Here is a 24,438-nt window from a genome sequence, read left to right as displayed (position 1 = left end):
ATTTATCTAAGAAAAAGAAGATAAAAAATATGAACAGTAAAAATGACAGCAAACTCAGTTATTAACAACCACACCTAAAACAAGAACAAAAGCAACCTAAGCAAACAACTAGAACAGCAACAGAACCACAGAAATGGAGATCACATGGAGGGTTATCAACAGGGGAGTGGGAGGGAGAGAGGGGGGAAAAGTACAGAGATTAAGTAGCATAAATGGTAGGTAGAAAATAGGGGGAGGGTAAGAATAGTGTAGGAAGTGTAGAAGCCAAAGAACTTATAAGTATGACCCATGGACATGAACTATAGGGGGGGAATGTGGGAAGGAGGGGGTAGGCAGGATGGAGTGGAGTTAAGGGGGGGAAATGGGACAACTGTAATAGCATAATCAATAAATATATTTTTTTAAAAAAGGAAAAATGCCTGTGTACTTTTATTAACTACCTCCCAATTTTACTGTTAAGACAAAACTTTGCTATTTATATTTATTTAAGTTTTTAGAAAGAGGGTAAGTGGGGGAGACAGGGGAAAGAAACATACATTGGTTGTCTCTCACACACCTCCAACCAGGACCTGGCCAGCAATCCAGACATGTGTCCTGACTGGGAATCGAACGAGTATTCTTTTTTTTTTTTTTTTTTTTAAATTTTTATTGTTATTCAATTACAGTTGTCTGCATTTTCTCCCCATCCCTCCACCCCACCCCAGCCAAACCCACCTCCTTCCCCCACCTCCATCCTCCCCCTTGATTTTGTCCATGTGTCCTTTATAGTAGTTCCTGTAAACCCCTCTCCCCACTGTCCCCTCCCCACTCCCCTTTGGCTATTGTTAGATTGTTCTTAACTTCAATGTCTCTGGTTATATTTTGTTTGCTTTTTTCTTTTGTTGATTATGTTCCAGTTAAAGATGAGATCATATGGTATTTTTCCCTCACCGCCTGGCTTATCGAATCAGTATCCTTTTGGTTCATAGGGAGGCACTCAACCCACCGAGCTACATTAGCCAGGAGGAAACTTTGCTTTTTATGTCCTTTTATACATATATTAAAGAATGATTTAGCCAAAGATATTTATTTTGGAAGTTTGATAGGACTAGCTAGTGATTAAAAATTTCTTTGATGTTCAAATATTGTCAGGCTCCACACAGCTTTGCTTATTTAGGGAACTTCATTCCTCAACATCTAAAATATAAAGCCATCATTTATGCTATTTGTTTTAAGTTCTTATTATTTGGATTCTATTGGAAATATTATATAATTAATTCTTCAAACAACAAATATTTATTGAGCACAAACTAAGTGTTAGGCATTTTTCTAAGCAATAGGAATATGACAATCAACAAAACAGACAAAAATCTCTGTCCTTATAGACCTTACAATCTAGTGGTGGGACAGAAAAATTAACAACGTAAGAAAAAAATATAATTCATAAGACACTGCTAAGTACTATAGAGAAAAATAAAACAGGGAAGGCAATTTAAAATGCAGTGATCAGAAAAGATCTAAACAAAAGATAATACTTGAGGAAAGACCTGAAGGAGATGAGATAGCATATGTAAAGGGAGAAAGAACATTCTAGACAAAAGGAACAAGTACAAGGGTCCTGAGTCTCCAAGTCTTACGTGTTCCAGAACAGAAAGGAGGCTAGTGTACTCAAAAACAGTGGTGAGGTACACACAAGAGAAATAAGAACAGGCAGTCAGATCACATAATGTCATGTGTGTGTCTGTGAATGTGAAAGTACATATATATGTACATATAAGTGTACATACACATATAAATATACTGTTTCTATTTTTAAACACTGCAGTGAAGAGTCATTGTGGATATACTACCATATATTTCAGACTGTAAGATGCACTCCCCCCCAAGTTTGGGAGGAAAATGGGGGTGCGTCTTATAGTCTGAATGTAGCTTACCTGGCTTGCTGGGGGAGAGGGGGCGGCAGTGGAGTGGGTTTTTTTCCCTATTTTCCTCCTCTAAAACCTAGGCACATCTTATGGTCTGGTGCATCTTATAGTCCGAAAAATATGGTAGTTTAGCCACTGCTCATAGCTCTTCAAAGGGTTTCTGATTTCAGATAATTTCTCTCTTAATTATCTTTGTATATAACAATAGTAGTGCAGATTATACCCAGTTTTTTGGGTGGCAGAACTATGTCTACGTGACATCTGTTCCTGCAGCATTTTTTGATTTAACTGTTATATAGCACTACTTATTGATAGCATTCATTAAGTTAGGAACTGGATCCATCACATGGGCAAGATATTTTTCACTTACAATTTTAAATTTCCAGAAAGCATTTTTCTCTGTAGAAAAAGAAAGATTGCTTTCTCAGGAATGTTGTAACCTGACCACAAAAATACTTGCCTGAGAAATCCAGCTGAAATGAATTCGTCGACAACTTCTACTGAAATCGTATTTAACTTATAGTTCCAAGATCCTTCAGGGACATAAAACACATGAAGTTCCACAAACTAAATAAATTGAGGAGAACATCAATTAAAATATTTTTAAAGTGAGAAAACCTTAATTGATGTCCTCTAAATTTTAAATTTAATAAACATAATTGACATGAACATGGAATACATTCATCCTTCTGAATAAACACAAACTGAAGAGCCAAAAATTTGTTAAGTTGGCTACTTGGCACTTGGAACACATTTTCCTTTCGAAACAAGGTCACAGATGTGGTCCTAGATTACCCTAATCTCTCTGACATACAGTGTTCTTTCTGTGGCTTGCAGTAAGCATACTAGACTACCAAGGTCAGTTTTCTTATTACCAACATTCCCCACTTCCCCAGTCCCTAACTACTTAGTTCAATTGGGGTGACCTTGTGGATTCCTTATCATTTATGTATTGTCCTCCTAGCACAGTGTGGTTGGTGATTGCTGGTTCTCAGCACCTGCAAAAGGGTGGCTACTGTGGTTTAGGGGATATTTTGGTTTCCAAGAATTCCAGGAAGAATCTATTCCTGACCAGATGGAGAAAGGAATGGTTATCCTTAAATAGAGCATGACTATATAAGCTTAGCTTCTCCGTGATTATATATACTATCTTCTTTTCTATTAAAGTTATGTTATGACTTCAATTAAATCCATCTATTTAGAAGGATACTTAGCTTACTACATATTAAAAGTCAAAGCATTTAAACAATAGTACTCTACAATATTAAATATTTGAAAAAGCTAACATTTTGGAGTAGTAATGACACAAAATTAATATTAGTAATTTTTTGTTTATTCATTTTAGAGAGAGAGAGGAAGGTGGACATAGAGAGAAATATCGGTTTGTTGTTCCACTTACTTATGCATTCATTGGTTGATTCTTGTATGCGCCCTGACCAGAGATCGAACCGCAGTCTTGCCCAGGGTGACATTCTAACCAACTGACTACTTAGCCAGGGCCAATACTTTTTATTAAAGATAAAAATGGCTCTTGAACTGAATGTTTTTCTCAAGTTATTTTCATAGACCAAGTAATTTACTTCCATACTTTTTATGACAGAATATTAACCAAGAATTAAAGATGTCTCTAGAGCTCTGATAGTTAAGTATGCCTTATGCTACATGGTATTTTGAACACCAGAGTATTTAAATATTATTCCCACCTTGGCCAGGTGGATCAGTTGGTTGGAGCCTCATTCCTTACAATAAAACATTGTGGGTTCAATCGCTGGTCACGGCCCATCCCTAGGCTGAGGTTCGATCCCTGTTTGGGACACATACAGGAGGCAACTGATTGATGTTTGTCTCTCCCTCTCTCCCCCGCTTCCTCTCTCTCTAAAAGCAATAAATATGTACTTGAGTAAGGAATAAAAAAAAAAGATTATTCCCTAGCTATGCTCTATTGTTAGGAAGTGGTCTGACTTTGAACATAATATACAGCTAGAAGTCAATCCTTTAGAAGTGAAGTTTAGGAAAGGAATCAAGTATGACTCCAAGGCATTTGGCTTCAAATACTAAAAGGCTGGAATAGCCATCAGCTAAGACGGGGAAAGGGTTTGGGTAGCAGAGGTTTTGGGATGGGGCAAAGATCCATAGGTCAATTTCACAAATGTTAAGTTTGAGATGTCTACTGGTCATCCAAGTAGAGATGTAAATAGGCGATTGAAAATATAAACCTGGCATTTAGGAAAGAGGACTGGGGTGGGGATTTAATTTGGGAATCCTTAGCATAAAGTTGGTATTTAAGGTTATTAGGCTAGATGAGACAACCAAGGAACTAGTGCAGATAGAGAAGAGAACAGAGCTGACCCCTGAAATTCTCCTCTCTAAAGAGATCAGGAAGAAAAAGACAGTGAGCAAAAAAGACTGAGAATGCATAACAAATAAAGGTAGGAGGAAAAACAAGATAATGTGCATATTTAAAGTCAAAGGAAGGAATTATGTTGAGGAAGAGTGAGTGATCAACAGTGTCAACTGCTGTGCACAGACAGATCAAGTATGCACAGGATAAGAATTAAGCAATAGATTTCGTAATGTAGAGGTGAATTTAAAAACAGCAGTTTTGGTGGAGTATTGGAGTAAACGCGTGGAGTTGTTTTAAAGAGAAAATGGGGCACAGCTATGAAATAGTTGTCTAGAACAGTGAAAGACTGAATGAGTGACTGGAAGATAGTTTGGTTGACTGCTAGCAAAAGGTTCCAATGGAGATTCATAGTCATGAATTTAAAGTGAGAATAGTTCTTATGCTGGTATATTTTTATCCAGCCATGTTCTGCTATAGCCATAGGTGTAGAATTGGATTAACCAGGGTTTTTGTTTTGCCAAGGAGTAAAATGAAAAGAAAGAGGAGCAAGGAGTCAAAAGCATTGGCAAGAGAGTGATCAACCCCGTCCTATGGTATTTAAGTCAGCTAAGGAGGGCATCACAGGGTAGGAATAAAAACAAATAAACCACAACCCAAAACCAAAACAAAACAGGTGACTGGAGGTCTCAGTACAATAGAAGTGAGCTAGAGATCAGACAATAGAATACATGGAGTTGGGTTCAAAGTGAAGTCAATATCTAGTACTTTATGTAATCCATATTTTTGCTTTGTCAAACTTTTCAAAAACAATAATCCATATTTTTGGTTTATCAAAACTTTTCAAAAACAGGGTTTTCTTATATTTTAGTAGTATAAAAACATTTTCTTACCTCTGATGAGGAAGGCTGACTTGGATTGTGGGACAAATTTGCCAATATCTGAATCGGGTGATTATCAGCTGGAATTTTGTGAGTTTTTTTACCTTTCCTCATTTAAGTAGTATAAAGGTCATAACAGATTTTTGACTTGTTTAAGATAGTATTCCATTCATTTCTGGTCCCTGATTCATTCAAAAAGTGGAAAAAATACATAAAAGGCTTTAAAATAGAGTCAAAATGACAACTTTGGTATGTATACAATCTTATTCATATAGACATATTACTAATAAATAGGGCTAATAATTGCAATACAATTACTATACATCCTATATAACTAAGTAAAGTAGTAAATTATATTATAATAGACTTGTGACCAGAACACATTTTAAACAATTCATTTTCTGTTGGTCAAAAATGAAGACAAATACATATAGTATCTTCTATAAACTAGAAACATACTTTTGGAAGTGAGAAGACTAAATTTACACAAATTGCTGTAGGGTGATAAAAACTGTTTCACCATATGCATTTCTTTCTGGGCTGGTATATCTCAATAATAAATGTTAATGATCATTCCAGATGAAAATGCTACTCTTTAAGTATATCAGGCTACATTTTTGTATTATTTCCTGTGTTTTTTTCTCAGAGGATTCATGGTAGCTTATGAGAATACACAATAAAATCTAAAGTATATAGAATAAAAATTTAAAAATAAGGTAGCTAAGAAGTATTTATCAAAGTTGGAAATCCTTAAGAATATATACACTATCTTATATTTGTGCTCCCTTTGTCAAATATTGATTGACCAGAGAGATTTGGATTTATTTCTGGGCTCTCTATTCTGTTCCATTGATCTATGTGTCTGTTCTTATGCCAATACCAGACTGTTTTGATTACCATGGCACTTCAATGTTCATAGCAGCACAATTCACAATAGCCAGTGTGGGAAGCAACCTAAGTGCTCATCAGTAAATGAATAGATCAAAAAACTATGGTACATTTATACAATGGAATACTTTGCAGTAGAAAGAAAGGAGCTCCTACCCTTTGTGACAACATGGATGGATCTGGAGAGCATTATGCTATGTAAAATAAGCCAGGTGGTGAAAGACAAATACCATATGATCTCACCTATAGGTGGAACATAATCAACAAAACAAACAAGCAAGCAAAATACAACCGGAGTCACTGAAATAAACAAACTGACAGTAACCAGAGGGGATGGGGGAGACAGAAAATGAGGGAAAATAGAGGAAAGGGTCATCAAGGAACATGTATAAAGGACCCATGGACAAAACCAAAGTGGGGGGAAGGATTGAGGGTGGGAGGTGAAGGTTTGTGAGGCAGAAGAAAGTGATGGTGGGAAAATGGAGACAACTGTACTTGAACAACAATAAAAATAGATACATAAATAAATAAAAATAGAATTTGTCCCTTTTGGCACACACACACAAAAGAATGTACACACTATCATGGCAACAACAGAGAAGATTTTTCAAAATTTCAAAGCATTGTTCCACCTTGGTTTATGTTAAAATTGGGATATGAATCCAACAACACTTAAAATTCTTGTGATCTGGTACTGATTACTGCTCTGTAAAGTCCTGCCAAAAATGACTAATTGTTCCAATGGCACAAAAATTAAAAGATTACATCTTGGAACCCACAATCTTTTAAATCAAATTAGTTTCACATTGTACTTCCTATATGTTTCTTACAGTTAAAACCTAAAAATGTGCTTTGTGGTGGTCGCACCGGTGCGTTGAGCAGCAGAGGTAGCTGCTGCAATGCATGTGGTCCTCATGATCCAGTGCCACAAGACCACCATCTTCACAAACATCAAGGAGTCCAGCATGGTGTTCAATCTCATGCACATTGTCAAGGGCATCGTCAAGTGGCCGCCTCACAAGCAGCGGCTGGCTGTGCAAGGATGAACAACTTCTGGATGAAAGCAAGACACTGGTGAGTGTGGCTTTACCAGTCACAGCTTTGCCGCAGGCCCCAACCACTGTGGGGCTGGCCTTTCAGGCAGATGAGGCATTTGAGGCCCTGCCTATCAAGCCCTTTTCCAGCCTGCCAGAGCTGCCTGTTGTTTTGAAGGCACAGGACTCAGAAAGCAGTGCCAATGAACAAGCCCTTCAGAGAGAAGGCATGAGGCCTACAACCCTTACCCAGTGCACCATTCCTTCATCCAGTGTTCTATTCACCCCCACCCCCCAAAAGAGATTTGGGTGCAAAAAGAATGTGCTTTGTTTTAACCATCTCAAACACTATTTAAAATACATTAGTACTTTAAGAAAACAAGTAGATCTTTTCCATTTCTACATCTATCCAAAAGCTCTTTCTCCCATTGTACTAATATTAGTCTCTATTATAAAACTAAATGAACCACAACTCATACACATCTATAGCAACTTCCTTATTAGATAAGAATTAGTGGTAATAATCTATAATAATTACAGTACATTAACTGGTATGCGAATAGAGGACAAATTTTTAATTCCTGTGGGTACATTAAAAACTTGATATTTTTATTCAGGACAAATTTCTAATTAAGCAAACTCAAGAAAGATCAATCAAGGCCTGCTTTATTAGTGTCCTAAGGTAAACTGATCTACTATAATATGGAACAGCAAAGAAGCTATGTTTTGAACTATAATTCTCTTTACCATTTCTGATTGATCAACACTGAAGATCAAATCCTGGCTGGCCAGAGACAAATAAGATGGCCTGGCATGAAAAGATGAGCTCTTGGAAATTAAAATTGGAAGAACTCAAGATTCAAGTATGTAGTTAGTAGACAGTGAATCAAAAAGAACGGAGAAAGAGAAGTCATGAAGTAGTATCACAGCCATGATGTAAGTCTATGTTCTGAGAAACCAATAATTATTTGTAAACAAGGACAGAAAAAGAGATGAAGAATAAAGAGAATAACTAACTGGCAGTGAGGAGGAAACTGAGAAGATATGTAGGCAATTCATGTTTATAAGCACTAAAGAGTCAAAATTTTTGCTGTTGAGCTCTCTAGCCTTGCATCTACTCCCAGTTTGGCCTACCAGTGAAGGATTTGTTTTACGGATTTCCATGAGATAACTCTCTTCTCTACTGCTCTGTGTTGATCTTTACAATAATATCTTAATTGCTTGAGGTAACTGAAGTCTTTACTATCAAAACCAACACAGGCTTTGTTAGCCTCTTTAGGCATGCTTAGAATTTATAGTTGATCTGAATCAAATTACATTTCACTTACTCACTCCTAATCCATAATCTTTGGTATTTTCAAATTCCTTACCTATTATCTAACTAACAAAACAATGGCAACCCAAACAAAAGAAGATTGAGAGCTTCACAGCCAAATACAAAGTGACAATAGAGTTCTAGTCTAATCTCTCACTTACTGCATAGTTTTGCTTCATAACTAACCCCCTGCCAGAAATGAAAAATTGGCTTTATCTTGCATGATAAATCTCATCAACTGATAATTGGCATATTGGCTGCAGAAAAGTGAGACACTGAAAAGGACCTCAAAGCCACACCAGGCCTCAGTAGGAATATACAGAAATAGATTATCAACCATAGGATTAGGAGTGACTGTTGGTAGATACATCACGTATCTGAGTTTTCTGATTTACTCTCTACTTTAAAGACAATTTAGATTGTTCTGAACTTCAGGAACTACTTTAAAGGACACATGGACCAAATCAAGGCGGAGGGTGGAGGTGGGGGAGGGATGGGGAGAAAAGGCACACAACTGTAATTGAATAACAATAAAAAATTAAAAAAAAAAAAGACAATTTAGATATCATGCATTTCTGTACTTCTCCAAAATGATTTTGGGAGTCAGTAGCAGAGTTGAAAATCAAGCTTAAGAATTTCATATTTAGCCCTGTCCAGTATGGTTCGGTTGGTTGGAGTGCCATCCCATAACTAAAGGGTTACAGGTTTGATTCCTGGTCAGGGCACATACCTAGGTTGCAGGTTCGATCCCTGGTCCAGTCCAGGTGTGAATGGGAGGCAACCAATTGATGTTTCTGTCTCACATTTATGTTCTCTCCCTTCCTGTCTTTCTAAAAGCAATGAACGAAAATGTCCTAGGGCAAGGATTTTTTTAAAAAAGAATTTATTTTTTTACTTTTTTATTGTATTAGGGTGGCATTGGTTAATAAAATTATATAGTTTTTAGATGTATGATTCTACAATATATCATCTGTACACTGTATTACGTGTTCACCACCCCAAGTCAAGTCTCCTTCTATCACCATTTATCCCCCCTATATCCTCTTCTAACTCTTCCAACCCCTTTCCCTCTGGTAATCACCATACTATATTGTGTGTCTCTGAATTGTGTTTTTGTTTTTTTGTGGGTTTTTTTTTTTTTTTTTTTACTTAATCCCTTCATGTTTCTTACCCATTCCCAAAACCCTCTCCACTCTGACAGCTTTAAGTTTGTTCTGTCTAGGAATCTACTTTTTTAGTTTATTTTGATTTTGTTCATTAAATTCCACACGAGTGAAATCAATGATACTTGTCTTTCTCTAACTTATTTCACTTAGCATAATTCTAGGTCCATCCATGCTTTCACAAAGGGTAAGATTTCCTTGTTTTTGTGTTGAATAGTATTCCATTGTGTAGATGTACCACAGCTTTTTTATCTATCTACTCACGGACCCTTAGGCTATTTCCAAATGTTGGCTATTGTAAATAATGCTGCAATGAATATAGAGGTGCATATATTCTTTTGAATCAGTGTTTTGGGTTTCTTCAGATATATTGCCTAAGTGGAATCACTGGGTCATGAAGTAGTTCCATTTTTAATTTTTTGAGGTTAACTCCATACTGCTTTCCACAGTGGCTGCACCAATCTACATTCCCACCAACAGTGCACAAAGGTTCCCTTTTCTCCACATCCTCACCAACACTTGTTGATGTATTGATTGTAACCATTCTGACAAGTGTGAGGTTATATCCCATTGTGATTTCAATTTGCATTTCTCTGATGATTAGTGACATTAAGCATCTTTTCATGTCTACTGGACATCTGTATGTACTCTTTAGAGAAGTGTCTATCCAGATCCTTTGCCTATTTTTTAATTGGGTTGGGGTTTTTTTTTGTATTGAGTTGTATGAGTTCTTTATAAAGTTTGGATATTAACGACATATCAGATATATCATTGATAAATATGTTCTCTTATTCAGTGGATTGTCTATTCATTTTGTTGATAGTTTCCTTTGCTGTGCAAAAACATTTTAGTTTGGTGTAGTCCCATTTGTTTATTTATTTTGTTTGTTTCCCTTGCCTGAGGCGATATATTAGAAAAAATATTGCTACAAGAAATGTCAGAGATTTTACTACCTATGTTTTCTTCTAGGATTTTTATGTTTTTGAGTCTAACATTTAAGTCTTTAATCCATTTTGAATTTATTCTTGTGTATGTGTAAGAAAGTAGTGTGGTTTCATTTCTTTTGTATGTATCTGTCCAATTTTCCTAACCATTTATTGAATAGACTACCTTTACCCATTATATTTTGCCTCCTTTGTCTAATATTAATTGACCATAAAGGCAAATGGGTTTATTTCTAGGCTCTCCATTCTGTTCCATTGATCTACATGTCTGTTCTTATGTCAGTACCATGCTGTTTTGATTACTATGGCCTTGTAGTATAGTCTGATAAGGTAGCATGAGTTCTCAGCTTTGTTCTTCTTCCTCAAGATAGCTGTGACTATTTGGGGTCTTTTGTGGTTCCACATAAATTTTTGGAATATTTGTTGTAGTTCTGTGAAATACACTGCTGGTGTCTTGATAAGAATTGCATTGAATCTGTAGATTGTTTTGGGTAGTATGAATACTTTAATGATATTAATTCATCCTATCCATGAACATGGTAAATGTTTCCACTTATTTGTACCTTCTTCAAATGTTAACCATGGTGATTAAGTTAGTTGGGGTTGGGGTTATGGGCTCTTCTTCAATGTCTTATAATTTTATGAGTACAGGTCTTTCACATTCTTGATTAAATTTAATCCTACGTATTTTTTTTTTGATGCAATTGTAAATGGGATTGTTTTCTTAGTTTCCCTTTCTGATAGTTCTTTATTAGTCTACAAATATGCAACTGATTTCTGGATATTTTGTATCTTGCTACTTTAGTGAATTCATTTATCAGTTCTAGTAGTTTTTTGGTGGAATCTTTAAAGATACTTAAGAATTTCTTATTTTCTGTTCAGTGCCTAGAAATAAGGATTCTGATTATTTTTATTTGTCTGATTTGGTAATAGGGCATACAAAGAAATGTTCAAGGGACTTTAGAAAATTTGAAATAAATACTAAAATTAAAACCCAAAATGGGCTACATTTAAACATAATACACAATCTCATGAAAAGTAATTAAATTGACTGAGATTCAGAGAAGCAGGTTTCAAGTCCTATATAATCAATAAGACCATTCATTCATGTTATCAGACTAGAGGGATTCATTTGCCCGTGCACATCAAAACACAGTAAGATGTGAACAGGAGTTTGCAGCAAAGAACGTAAAGACTGGTTTAAGGAAATACACCAGACCCAGAGTCACAGGTGAGATATTGTTCTAAGACCTGGCTCCCTGATGGCCCAGACGGGAACAGATCGTATATGGGGGAAAAATGATTAACCATGGTGATTAAGGGAGTTGGGATTGTGAGCTCTATTGATTGGATGGGGTCAGGGTAGAGAGTATTAGATCATTGTATCAGGTCCTGACAGTCAGCTCATTCTGTCTGGCTTTGTGAGGGTGTGGCCAGTAGGGTCTCTTATCTAGACGATCACAGCCTTCAAAAGCCTCTTTTCAGACCCCTCCTTTTAAGATGTAACCACCCTAAAGAGAGCAAATAATCTTAACTAATCCTGTTACCCATTTCTGTCTTGCTTGTTCCCACCCTCATGTAATCTTCCTCAGGTTCCCTTAGTTTCAAATGTATAAAAGAAACTGCAAAATCATTCTTGGGAACATCTGAGATTTTGCACCTTGGTATATATCCTCAGTTTGGTTCAAATAAACTCATGCAAATTCTCTACTGGTTTGAAGTTGTTTTTTTTTTTACATTAACAGGATATATTGGGGGCATTTGAGGGTGGAGAAGATTCTCCCAGAGAGTAATAGAATGATAAAGAATTAGAATCTGTTTGAAAGGGAATTATATCTTTTCAAGCTCTTTTAAGCACATATAATTTTCATAATCATAAAACAACATTTACACAAATTTCTGCTCTGTTGAAAAATTACTTATTAGGTTTTTTTTCAAGATTTTATTTATTTATTCTTAGAGAGAGGGGAAGAAGAGAGGGAGAGAAACATTAACATGTGGTTGCCTCTTGCACAACCCCTGCTGGGGACCTGGCCTGCAACCCAGGCATGTGCCCTGACTGGGAATCTAACTAGCGACCCTTTGGTTCACAGGCCAGCACTCAATCCACTGAGCCACACAAGCCAGGGTGATATTTATTAGCTTTTAAAGAGATAAAGACATCTTCTTGCCCAGAATAATACTTGATGTCTGATGCACACTACAATGTTTCTCTTGGTAAATGGTATTTGAATGCCTGCTTACAGTATATCTCAAAGTTTATATTCCAAAAATAGAGAGTTCAAAATTGAAATGATTGAAATAATTGAGCCTAAAACGTATTTAAGAGTTGAACATAGAAAACCAAAACTTGTCTCATTTTTTCTGTCAGTAACAGTCAATATGGAAAGCACATTATGGGTTTATAAGAGGTAGAAAAAATACATCCCCTCCCTGTGCCCCCAATCTCATTCTGTGACAGCATAGGGACTTGGGTTCAGGAGTGGAAAATACTGGGTGGCCAGGAAGCCAAGTTAGAAATAGGTGGTCAGAAGGAGAGCTCAGGATAAGCTGACCACAAAAATGTCAACACCCCTCCACTACCTGCTCAAAAACTCTCAAGAGGTAGTTGATTTTATCTCCCTTCTGCCTGCTTAAGCTACTGACCCATAAGTGCAGTGGATCAAGATTTGACCACTACACAGGGTCAAATCTTGGTAGAGCAGTCCACCATCTTGCCCCCACAGGGCAGGTGTGAACATACCATCCAGGCAACTGCAATGTAAAAAGGAAGTCATGCAGCCCTAATGAAAAATTTCGCAAGCCTACTTTTCCAAAAAGCCCACTTTGTGCCCAGTTTATAAAAGCAGCCAAGCTAAGCCAGCCCCTGAGCTGGTTAAGAGAACTTTCCTTTCCTTTGTGCTGCCTTCCTTGTGCTTCTGCATAGGCTTAATTTCTGGAAATTTCTCTGAGGTTTCCTCTTGATTTCCATCTTGGGGAACCTAAGAACTCCAATGCCATTAATAATTCCTTCCTATGAAACAACAGTTTCTGAACTACACACATGTTCAGTGATGAGAAGAAAGGCTGTTCTTTCACTTCTGGGAAACTTTCCAAAATGGGACAAAGCACAGAGATAAATTGTTTCTTACATTTTGCTCTGACTTGTGTGGTTCAGTTGGTTGGGCATCATCCCTCAAAATGAAGGGTCGCTGGTTCAATTCCTGGTCTGAGCACATGCCTGGGTTGCGGGTTCAGTCCCCAGTCATGCGCAAATGAGAGGCAACCAATCAATGTTTCCCTCTCTCTAAAAGTAAATAAAATCTTTAAAAAATTGTTTCTGTCATTTTTTGGACCAGAATTATAACTACTGAGATGAAGTGTAACATGAAGTAACAGAAAAAGAAATAGAAAAATGTATATTTAAAAATTAAAGGGTATTTAATGATATCTCCACCCATCCATAGATATGGATTTAAAAACACAATAAAGTTGTATGATGCGTATACTGGGTACCTAAATTAAGTCTTTGTGTTTAACTAAATTTCTTTATAGTTCCATACCCAATGAAAACTAATTATTGCTCTGATATATGAGCAGCTCCATGTTAACAAATGTTACCTACATATAATAAGCAGGATAATAAGCAGGAGATCTAAGTTCTAGTCTTGTCTCTACCACAAACTAGCTTAATAACAGGGGGCACATCCCCCATACTTTCCAAACTCCAATTTCCTTGGTGACTACAGAAACAAAAAAATATAAAGTCACTCTTTGTGAAAGAAGTCAGAATTCTGACTTTCCCCTTCGAAAGAGATTCAACTTTTAGGTAGAGAGAGAAAGGTATGTTGAGATTCAGCTTTAAACTACATAGCAAGGCACTTGAAACTTAAAAGTATTTATTCAAATACTGAATCTAGACCCAATAAACTAAAGAACTTAGGGTACTAATTAAATAAGGCAAAGATTTCAGGTAAATTTAAACTGATTATGCTCTGCTGACAAAAAAACACACACAAAAATGACAGATTTCTTGGTTGTGTTTTCTTGCCATTGTTATAAGAATTCTCTGGATGGTCTTTGTTTTAAAATCACTGTGCTGGGTCAAAAACCATGGCTTGTTTAGGAGATACGGACAGTTCATAAACTGTATTTATTGCTAATCACTTCAGATGCAACTGAATTTAAAATGAAGTCAATTTTTTCTTCTTTCCTATCCTAAATTGAATCCTTTACAGATGGACCCTGCACAAATTTATATATCTTAACCTGAGACAGCAATCCAAACCCTGTGGTCGATTTGTGCAGTATATTTTTTTAAAACCTACAAAACTTTTTCTTGGATATTTAAGCTTAAAACAACATGAGCTTTGCTTATTTCTCAACACTCTTCCTCATAGTAGAGGACATTGAACTATGTATTTCCTCCTATCCCTTCTAGTACTAACATTTTCATGGTTCTTAGAATTTAGAGGCATATTCTACAACTACTGTGAAATGAAATAAAACATTCTTTGAGTAAAGGTATTTATTTTTAATATTCTAACTCTGTAAAGCATGAATGATACTAGCCAACATGCCACCCGAAGTGAAATAATTTAAAATGCTGCTGGGGAAGAGGGAGAAGTGACAATTATCAAGATATTTGTCATATTCTTTACATACACAGTTTCATTTCATTCTCAAAAACAACTCTGCGAAATAAGTTTTATTATTTCACTTTGAAATGAGAAAACAGAGTCTCAGCCAAGTTTAAGTAGCTTGACCAGGGAGACCAACGGCAAATAGAGCCAGAATTCAAACCCTGGTTTATAACCCTACTCATTACGTCCATTGTATGAATTAAGTACAATGCTAAAGTACACTGTACATTTTTGTGAAATGATTTAAAATGTTCAATAAATAAGTTAGGGCTTGTTGACATACAGCAAATTATATATGGAATTTTTCATTATCAAAAAAATTGAAATATATTAATAATGAAATTATTCATATTCATAGAAATCCCCAGTATATTCGTTGACGGGCTATCCCAACAGAATAGGAAACATCTGTCGAAAACGCTGTGACATACCACATGACTTTCCCACGGGTGAAACTGGGCCTATTTTGCTTGATAAGACACTACTATCTCTTCAGAAAACCCCCCTGGAGATCAATTTCAAGCAGCAGGTAATAATGTACAATTCAAACAAAAATGAACAAACTTTCCCGAAACATACACAAAAAATTAACTTTATTTTTTAAAGTAAAATCAGCACTAATGCCCCAAATGAAATGGGTAACAAGAGAAGACACGGGTAATCTACAACGAGTACCTGGGCTTTTTCACCACCTGTTCCAGAAAACCAAGAGGTAAGTAAGGGGCAACAGAAGCTAAACCTGGAGAGGAACCTCTTTTCTCTAGGTAACCCGCGCCCCCGCTCCCCGCCCCCGCGCCGCGCCGTCGGTGGGTCAGAGCGACCCCCGCGCCCGCTTTCGGAGTCAGGGCTCCGGCCGCGGGGAAGCGGGCTGCCGGATGAGTCGCCCACAGGACAAACGCGGGTCTCTTAGGGACGCGTCTCCGTGGAGATGGGCTGCCAGCGACGGGCCGGTGACTTCTAGTTCCCACGTCTCGGCAGGGCTCTCACCTTCCCGTCCCTCAACCTCAGCCGCCAACTCCGTCAGAAAACAGGAACCTCCTGGTCAACCCGCCACGTGGCCTTTTATATAACTCCCTCAAGCGTCTGACTTTCGCTCACCAGTCGTCTTCAGAGTCTCTCTCGAGCGTCCGCGGCCAAGGACGTTGCTTACCTCTCCCAAAGTGGCCTCCCGGGAGAGAGAGAGGCTGGGCGCCCCAACTGCGCTCGCGCACGGCGGCCGCCGCGTCCACCGTCCGCCCCGCCCCCTCTCGCGCCCCTCTCTGCCTCCCCCGGGTGGGCGCCCCGCAAGGGCGAGGAGTGAAACTGCTCGCGCTGGACGACGCGCATGCGCGCCGAGGGTGGAGCCGCTGAGCGAAGAACCGGAAACTTAGAGACAAAGTTCCGAGCCCCGCCCCTGGCCTCGCTCCCCCGCCGTCTGGCCCAGCGGACCCACTACCGACAAATCGGCCCAGCTCAGCGTGCACCATGTCTGGTTCCTCCAGTGTCACCGCTATGAAGAAGGTGGTTCAACAGCTCCGGCTGGAGGCCGGGCTCAACCGCGTGAAGGTGAGCGGGGGCGGGCGACCGAGGAGGAGGGGAACGTGGCGGCGGCGAGTAGGCATCGACGGCCCAGCAGGCTGGGGCGGGCGGGACTCTTTTCCCCTGGGGAGAAGTGCGCTGGGCGCGGGCGTCGGCCCGGGAGCGGCCGACTTTTAGAGTCTGAGCCGCGTGGGTCGGCCTGTGGTTTGGAGGCAGGTTAGTGCGCCCTTCCGCCCCAGAACTTTCCAAAGCGGGCCGGCCGCAGGCCAGAACTGCGGCTTTCCGCATTCCGACCCTCCTTCCCTCTCGCTCCCGGCGCCGCGACTCCGCGGCTGGCCCCGCCGGCAGCTGCCCCGCGCGCGGTCCGCACCCTTCCCGTCCCTCTCTCTCTACCAGCCTCCACCGTCTCTGGTCACCCGACGGGGTTTTATTCTACTTTTCATTGAGAATAGACGTACTTTTTCTTTTCGTGTTCGTGTCAAACCATTCCAAACCCACTCCCATCAGCAGATTTTTTTTTCACCCACCGAACACGTAATTGAGAACGAATTCTTGCATAACTTAAACTGTAGATTAAAGAAGCATGTTTGTTTTTGAAACGTTCGCGACGTATGAGGCCACCACTGGTGCCCTATATAACCAGCCTCATACAGCGCATGCAATTCATACCTATTTGGCACAGTTTGCCATGACCTGACTTTGGGGATATCTACAGGTCCGCATACCTCCAAAGTGATTAGTGTGGACTAGTTTTACTTATTTTGGTGTCTGGTTAGCATTGACCTTGTCTTTGTTAATGTACTTTGGAGAAAAAGCCTTTCAAATGTGTTGATGGTGACAACCTGACATTGAAGTGCTAGGTCAAGTTTCTCCTGGTTTAAAAAAAATTCCAAGTGGATTGGCTTCGTTCTGGTACTGGTCAGCTTACATGTGAAACTACAGGTAATTTTAAAAAAGAAACAAAAAAAGAAACGGGAGTAGAATATAAATCATTCATTCTGTTCAAAGCAGCAGCCATTTTCCAAGATGGTTTGATTCTTTGCTCATTAGTGTACTCTTGACTTCTCCCAGAAATGTTCTGTGGAGTAAGATGGTATCTCACTTACTTACTTCCTTAAGTGGAAATGTCAGGGACCTCAGGAGGACAGGGAAATTCCCATCAGTCTTGGTGTGGGACTCCCCTCCCTGTCCTGTAAGTTCTGTGGTCTCCATTTGCTGTTTGGAATTAATTTCTCTAATCTCCAGATACCTTATCCACTGGGATTTATGGTCAGTCTTGGTTGGATTTAACTTTGAAGTTCAACATACATTTCTTAACCGAGCATTACATTACCATTCAGGTGTGCCTTTATCATAGATTGGAGTGGCCCTGGAAAGAAAAAAATGCTGGTTGAAAGCTCTGTTAATTTAAGTAGAGGTACTTAGCTCTAGTCTGCAAAGAAAATGAGGTGAAGTACTCAGAATAAGGTACTTGAGGATTTTGTTACGGAAACCTTAGCCCTTCCAGTAACTCCTCAGCATGATGCCTGCGTCCTATACTTAATTCTGTAGGCTTCTGGTCGGGATCATTAAAGCCACCACAAGTGACTTGGTTTTAGAGTCCTCAGTTTGATGCTAGGGGTGGGGGAGGAGGGGCACATTCCACCTTGGGACTTCAAATGAGCTTTTCTTTAGATGAGTTGAAGAATGTGGTTAGTTCATTTTGTGCATCCTTTTTATCCCTGACCACTGGCTGAATGCTTTTTTTTTTCCCAATGATATTTTTAAGCTACCACAGGTTTACTGTTCGAACCTTTGATTGAGTACAGTTGATAGAAATTGTCACAAATGCTCGATAAATTCTCCCATATGGAGGATGACCATACAATTAGTTGCCATCCCAGGACACTTTCTGAGATTGAAAGAGGGCATTAATAATTATGCAAGATAATAAGGTTTTGGCCTCCTGGATGGTGATTATTACAGTGTCTTAGGGGCTAGCAGCTTGTTGAGTTTAGGAACTTTTGTCTCAGTTTTCCCCACTCCATGGGAATTCTCACTGATTAGTTTCATGTCCATGGTTACTTGGCTGGATTTCTGGGCGTTGAGATCTCAGTTTAAATGTCACCTCCTCAGAGACAACTTCCTGTAGGTCACATTCTAACAATCCACTTTAGAGCATTTTACCTGTCTTTTTCTCTTAACTGTCAGCTCGGTAACAGCAGGGGCTTTTACAAATTCTCAGTGCCGAGAAGTATATTTGTGAAAGGGAGTTAAGTTGGACCTTACTACACTTCAGGCAGAAAATTAAGATACTTCACTGTATTTTTGATGCTGATTAATGTGAATGAAATCAAGTTGTAAGATTGTGAAAAATGATACCACTTTAGCTTTATACCTACCTTCTTTTTGGAGGGAGCAGAGTGGCCATTTAGCATAGTACTTGGTACCAGGTATTTGAAAACTACTTTACACAATTTCTAAATAAACTTGTGGAACTCATTACCTGGACTTTTGTATAAGCCAAACATACAAATAGGTTCTGAGAGCAGTTTAGATTCCTGTTAGAATGATGGATCCTTTTGTCAGGTTAATGTCTGGGGTTCAGCTGTGGTCTGCCAGCTTTCTTGGTATAGAGACCATCTCTGATGCTCTTAACTTCCTTTTCAAAGGCCAAATACCCCAGATGGACTGGACACCTAACTACTCTCACCTTCCTCGAGGATAGTTAAAACTGAGAATAAATGATTACTTTCCTCCCAAACTTCCTGAACTTCAAGACTTAGGATATTTTATTCATTTGGAGCATCTCTTAGGCATCCATGTTTCACACCTGAGCCAGTCAGTTCACTGTTTTTCTACCCTGCATCATCCTACCAGAATATATACAAATAGTAGGTATTTAAATGATACAGTATACTGTAAAGCCATGGAAGCTCCTTAAGTCCTGTTTCAGTGGTATTGCACGTGGAAAATGTACACATCGGAAATAAACATAGGAAAATTACTAATCACATTTAAGGCAAATAGTTTCTTAAAGGCAGGCTGCGCAGACTGTTAAAATTAACTGAAGTTTGCTATCAGCTTTTTAGTCATCTCTCACTGAGGAGAAAGCTGTCACTTTCCAGTAACATTAAACAGCTGATGATATACATAATGCCAACACAAAGGACTGAATGGTTTAGATTTATATATTTTTAAATTATTTTATTGTTGTTCAAGTACAGTTGTCTGCATTCCCTCCCCCGCCACTACCCCTCACCCCAGCTGCATGGTTTAGATTTAGAACACTGTGTTCATTCACAGTAGTAGCATTTTTCCAGTAATACTGCTTTCAAGGTGAAGTAATAGTTTGCTAGAATTTTAATGCTTTTTGCTTTACCTATTCTATGTACTGCTTTTAATAAAAAGCAAGATGTTGCTTACCCTCAAAGTTGTACTTTTACAGCCTGCTTATTAATAAACTAGCAAAATGTGCTGTACTTTGCAGATAAACGGAATTGTACTGTATGTACTGAATCATTTGATGCTTCTAATAAGCAAAGGAAAATATAAACTATAGTTTATTTTATATTCAGTGCTTTAGGAGGTCAGTAGTGACCTTCAGTTAGGTTGTTTTGAGTTAAGAGAAATGTTTATTGCAGGTATTTTAAAAGAAAACTTTTCCTTAAAACATTATCACCTTCCACTCCTTCCCCCTTTGTTATGTATAGGTTTCCCAGGCAGCTGCAGATTTGAAACAATTCTGTCTGCAGAATGCTCAACATGACCCTCTGCTGACTGGAGTATCTTCAAGTACCAATCCCTTCAGACCCCAGAAAGTCTGTTCCTTTTTGTAGTGAAATGAATCTTGGAAGGTAAGTAAACCAACAAAACCCACAGAGCAGGAATAACTAGTTGTCTGGTGCACTTTTGTTTGGCACTGCAAGCTCTGTCTTGTTTATGAGGATTGATGAAATTTACTGATTTAGTAGTCATGAAGACTAATTGTTTCTATTTTATCATAAAGAGGGTTAAACAGATGATTTAATAGAGTATAGAAGAATAACTAGAAAATTACACCACTATAAGAAGGGACAGTTTGTAGCCTAATGGTGTATTTCGAGGCTCCTAGATGCTAATTTTTGTGTACGTAACAAATAGTTTTAAAAATCTGCACTGTTTATGGGGATTACTTTTAAAGTACTAACCAATTGATTTGGATTGATTCTGATGTTTTGATAGAATTAAGCTATAGGGCAGCATAGCAAAGAATGCAAGAGAGAGTTGAATAAGCTGATTTTTAAATTTTAATGTGTGCCTTCCAGATCAAATGTCAGTGTGTGCAAAAACATATTAGTCCAAAACAGATGTGACCAACACATGCTCTGGATAATTTAAAAGGGTGCTTTTTATAAACCTTCGTACTTTAGTCAGGGTGTATACTCACTAGTATTGACCTCTGAGAAGCAACCTTAAACGAATAGTGCTATTAAAAAAAAAAAAAAAGTATGGCACACACCCTTTACAAACATTCTAGCTCCTCAAAGTCCAGGAAGCTGCTTCCTAAAATACCATGTTACATAGTTGTGCCCTCCCTAATTACTCTTTGTAGACTTGGGAGTGTCCAGGAAGCTTGTATAAGTGCAACAGGTTTCCAGTAAATGCAATGATTAGTTAAGTAGGTTAAGATTTTTGAAACAGCGAGGGGGGGCACCTTTGAATAACAGGTTTCCATATGAAAGTAATTCTTTTTAACAGTCTATTTTCCTATTTAATAGTTCCTTGCTTCTGGCAGTATTAATTCTTCATGGCAGTTTTTGGAAATTACCTATTTTTATGGTACATGAAGGTCCTTTTGAAACTTCAGTTCTAGTTGTATTTGCTTTACAAAATGGCTTATTTTCATTTGACATAAAGTAATGTTAGGAAGCCTGGCTCTTAACTGGCTGTTAATAGTCTATATTTCTCAGCAGTCTACAGATAAGTGTTTAAATATGGCTGGGATAATAACCCAGGTTTAAAGTAAAATAATGGTTATTAATCCTGGCAGTATTTGTGGATATTAAGATTTGAGACACTTTGGGCTAGTTAAAAAAATATTCTGGTCTGAAAGCATTTCTTCACAAATTTGATGTATCTACAAATTATTTTGTTAAAATGCAAATTCTAAATCAGTGGCTCTGGAGTGAGGCCCTAAATCAACATTTTTTACAAGCTCCCAGCTTATACTAGTGCTGGTGGTCCTAGGACCACAATGAGTGGTAGTGGCATGGGTACAAAGAATCTGCAGGTGAATCTATACTCATAGCTTTTAAAAATATATGGCTTTTATAATTAAAAAAAAATCAGCATAGGCAATTTATCAATAGCCAGTATAAGAAATATGACAAATTACCATGATCAATATTCCTAGAAATAACTATTGCTAGCAGATATTTCCATTTAATAGGAAAAAAATTAAAAAATGAGGGTTGCACCAGCTGGGTGGCTCAGTTGGTTGGAGCATTGTCCTGTACACTTTTAGGTTGCAGGTTCAATCCCTCGTCAGGGCCAGGGCGCATAGAAGAGACAACTGATTAATGTTTTTCACGTTGGGTGTTCTTTCTTTTTCTCCCTTCCTCTCCCTCTGAAATCAATAAACATATCCTTGGGTGAGGATTTAAAAAATGAGGATTATAGTATGTAGGTTTTCATTCTTCTTTTTAAAAACACTTATGTATTTTATTTAAATGTTATTTGTAAATGAGATATTTGATGGTTGCACTATAACTTAAACTTTGTTGAATATTGAAGTTTCCAAATTTGAGGCTACACTAAAAGGAATGTTTTGACATTTAAATTTTATTAACACTAATCTTATGAAGCTTTGCTGTTCCACTAGGAGCTTGATGCTGGTCCCTTGCCAGCCTATTTGCTACCATTTTCTGCCTGTCTTTCTTTTCTTCCTTTTTCTTTATTGGGTTCGCCAAAAACGTCTGTATGGATTTTTCCATAAAATAAAAGATACATTTTTCATTTTCACCAATAACTTCATTGATTTTTAGTCTGTTGGCTACCTCTTGCGTTGTATAACGTCGATGGTTCTCAGTTAATGTCTTCATTTGATCACTATGTACTTCATCTGGTCTACCCAACTGTGGAGCATCATCCAGCGAGATATCTCCAACACAGAACATTGCAAAAGTCCACTTGTGACAGGTTTGATCAGTCATAGTACCTTCTCCATACACTGCACAAATCTTTTTTTGCATTTTTAACCTTTCTTGAAATAAAGCACAATATGCTGAAAATGTTGCATATTTTTTTCCATCTTCAACATTAAAATGGCTACATAAAAATTCACCAGTTCTGGTAAGTTTTTTTTTTAATGCATGCTGATAATGACAGATGTCACACAGTACAATCTAACAGAATTGTTTCAAATGAAGTTAAAGTCAACTAAGTGCTACTAGAGCCGTCTTATGGAAAAAATCAAATGACCTTTTGGGCCAACCCAGTAATTGGCACTGACTGCACACTTTTGTTATAGAATATCGTATACAGATGGATCTTGTCTCTACCATCCTGAATTAAATAGTTTTCCTCACCTCCCCAACCTATATACCTAAACCTAGTTTTCTTTTCTTATCCAGGATTGATTTGTTCAATAAATATACAAGATTAAACCCATTTTTAAAGAGTTTAATAAAAGATACACTTTTTCTACCTTTCCACAGATAGCATCTTAAATTTGGTGTAACCATGTTTTTATAAGACACATTTCTTGGTTTATCTCCATGTAGATTATTTAGTCATTTTAATGGCTGTGTATCTTTTTTATCTACTACCCTGTTGAGTTGCATTTAGGCTACTTCCAGTTCTTTGCTGTTAAAATATCACTATAGAGCCTATCATTGTACACATTTCCCTTTGTGTATAGATTTATCTAGGTAAACGGAAGTGTGATTGCATTTTCCACCTTACTAGATGTTATCACACTACTCTCTGCAATGCTATTGCTTATTTTGTAGGAGTGTCCAGATTTTTCTCAACTTTAACAGATTTTTGTATTAACTTTTTACAGATTAAGATCAGAGTTTATTCTGGAAGTGATCTTGGCAAGTTCATTTTAAGTCTTTATTTAAAAACCACAAATGGTATATACTTTAGAGTGGCTTTGAAATTAAGTGACATTATACTCATTTCCCATTCTATTTTTCATTTTTTTCCAGAAACTGTGATGTGTCTGATTGAAGTATTTTATAAGCTGCTATTTAGACAAATGCTGTAAAAGTAATACAAAATGTACTGCTGTTCAAAAAAACCCAACTATTGTTCTTTGACACTTTACCCTAATTCACCTTTTTTCCATTGCAGGTGTTCTAAACCACTTCTCATGAAAGAGTGAATATTCGAAGAGAGCTAAATTTGAAGCCTGTACAAAAAGCTTATCCCTGTAACACGTGCCACACTATACAAACTTCTGCTTTTGTCAGTCCTTAACATCTACCTCTCTGAATTTTCATGAATTTCTATTTCATAAGAATGATTATTTTATATACACTGGCGCAGCAGTCAAATAAATACTTAGTATAAAAGGGCTTTTGCTTAATTATTGGTAATATACTATATTAATTTGTTTTGAACACCTAAGATAAATGCCAATTTTCCCACTGTCGTTATGGGTTAAGTTGTTACTGTTTGTTCTACCAACTCCTCTCACATAACTCTATGCCGTACATTTCCAAGATTGCTATAGAAGTAAAGGTGGTTGCATACTTCTTTTAAGGGTCAGGGGAAGTTGCTAATACTAGTTTCTATTCATGAGTTATTTACAGTGTTAACTTTGTTTTAGTAGCAAGTATTTTTAATTAATTCCTTATAAGGG

At 37.8% G+C, this 24,438-nt stretch overlaps 2 protein-coding genes and 1 pseudogene across 5 annotated transcripts in view; 2 read left to right on the top strand and 1 right to left on the bottom strand.

The window, feature by feature from the left end:
* Positions 1–16,350, bottom strand: part of SPATA1 (spermatogenesis associated 1) — a 61,277-nt gene extending 44,927 nt beyond the window's left edge. For 2 of the 4 annotated variants that reach the window (XM_024565556.4, XM_045199601.3), the window contains exons 1-3: positions 16,080–16,350; positions 5,139–5,308; positions 2,365–2,471 (exon numbers count right to left, since the gene is read on the bottom strand). In XM_024565556.4, the coding sequence (XP_024421324.3) occupies positions 2,365–2,471; positions 5,139–5,240 (209 nt within the window). In that variant the 5' untranslated portion in view covers positions 5,241–5,308; positions 16,080–16,350. The remainder of the gene's footprint in view (positions 1–2,364; positions 2,472–5,138; positions 5,309–16,079) is intronic. The other 2 variants (XM_045199599.3, XM_045199600.3) reach the window with 2 other exon arrangements.
* Positions 5,318–8,460, top strand: LOC112309351 (elongin-B pseudogene; annotated as a pseudogene).
* On the top strand, positions 16,350–24,151 carry GNG5 (G protein subunit gamma 5). Its single transcript, XM_024565555.3, has 3 exons — positions 16,350–16,637; positions 20,303–20,446; positions 23,928–24,151. Exons 1-2 carry the CDS (start codon positions 16,557–16,559, stop codon positions 20,426–20,428), a joined length of 207 nt encoding a protein of 68 aa, XP_024421323.2. The 5' UTR covers positions 16,350–16,556; the 3' UTR covers positions 20,429–20,446; positions 23,928–24,151.
* The last annotated feature ends 287 nt before the right edge of the window (positions 24,152–24,438 follow it).

Source organism: Desmodus rotundus, chromosome 3 (assembly GCF_022682495.2).
Source record: "Desmodus rotundus isolate HL8 chromosome 3, HLdesRot8A.1, whole genome shotgun sequence".
NCBI lineage: Eukaryota > Metazoa > Chordata > Mammalia > Chiroptera > Phyllostomidae > Desmodus > Desmodus rotundus.
The sequence above is the reverse complement of the archived record's forward strand: the minus strand, read 5'-3'. Positions and strand labels throughout refer to the sequence as shown.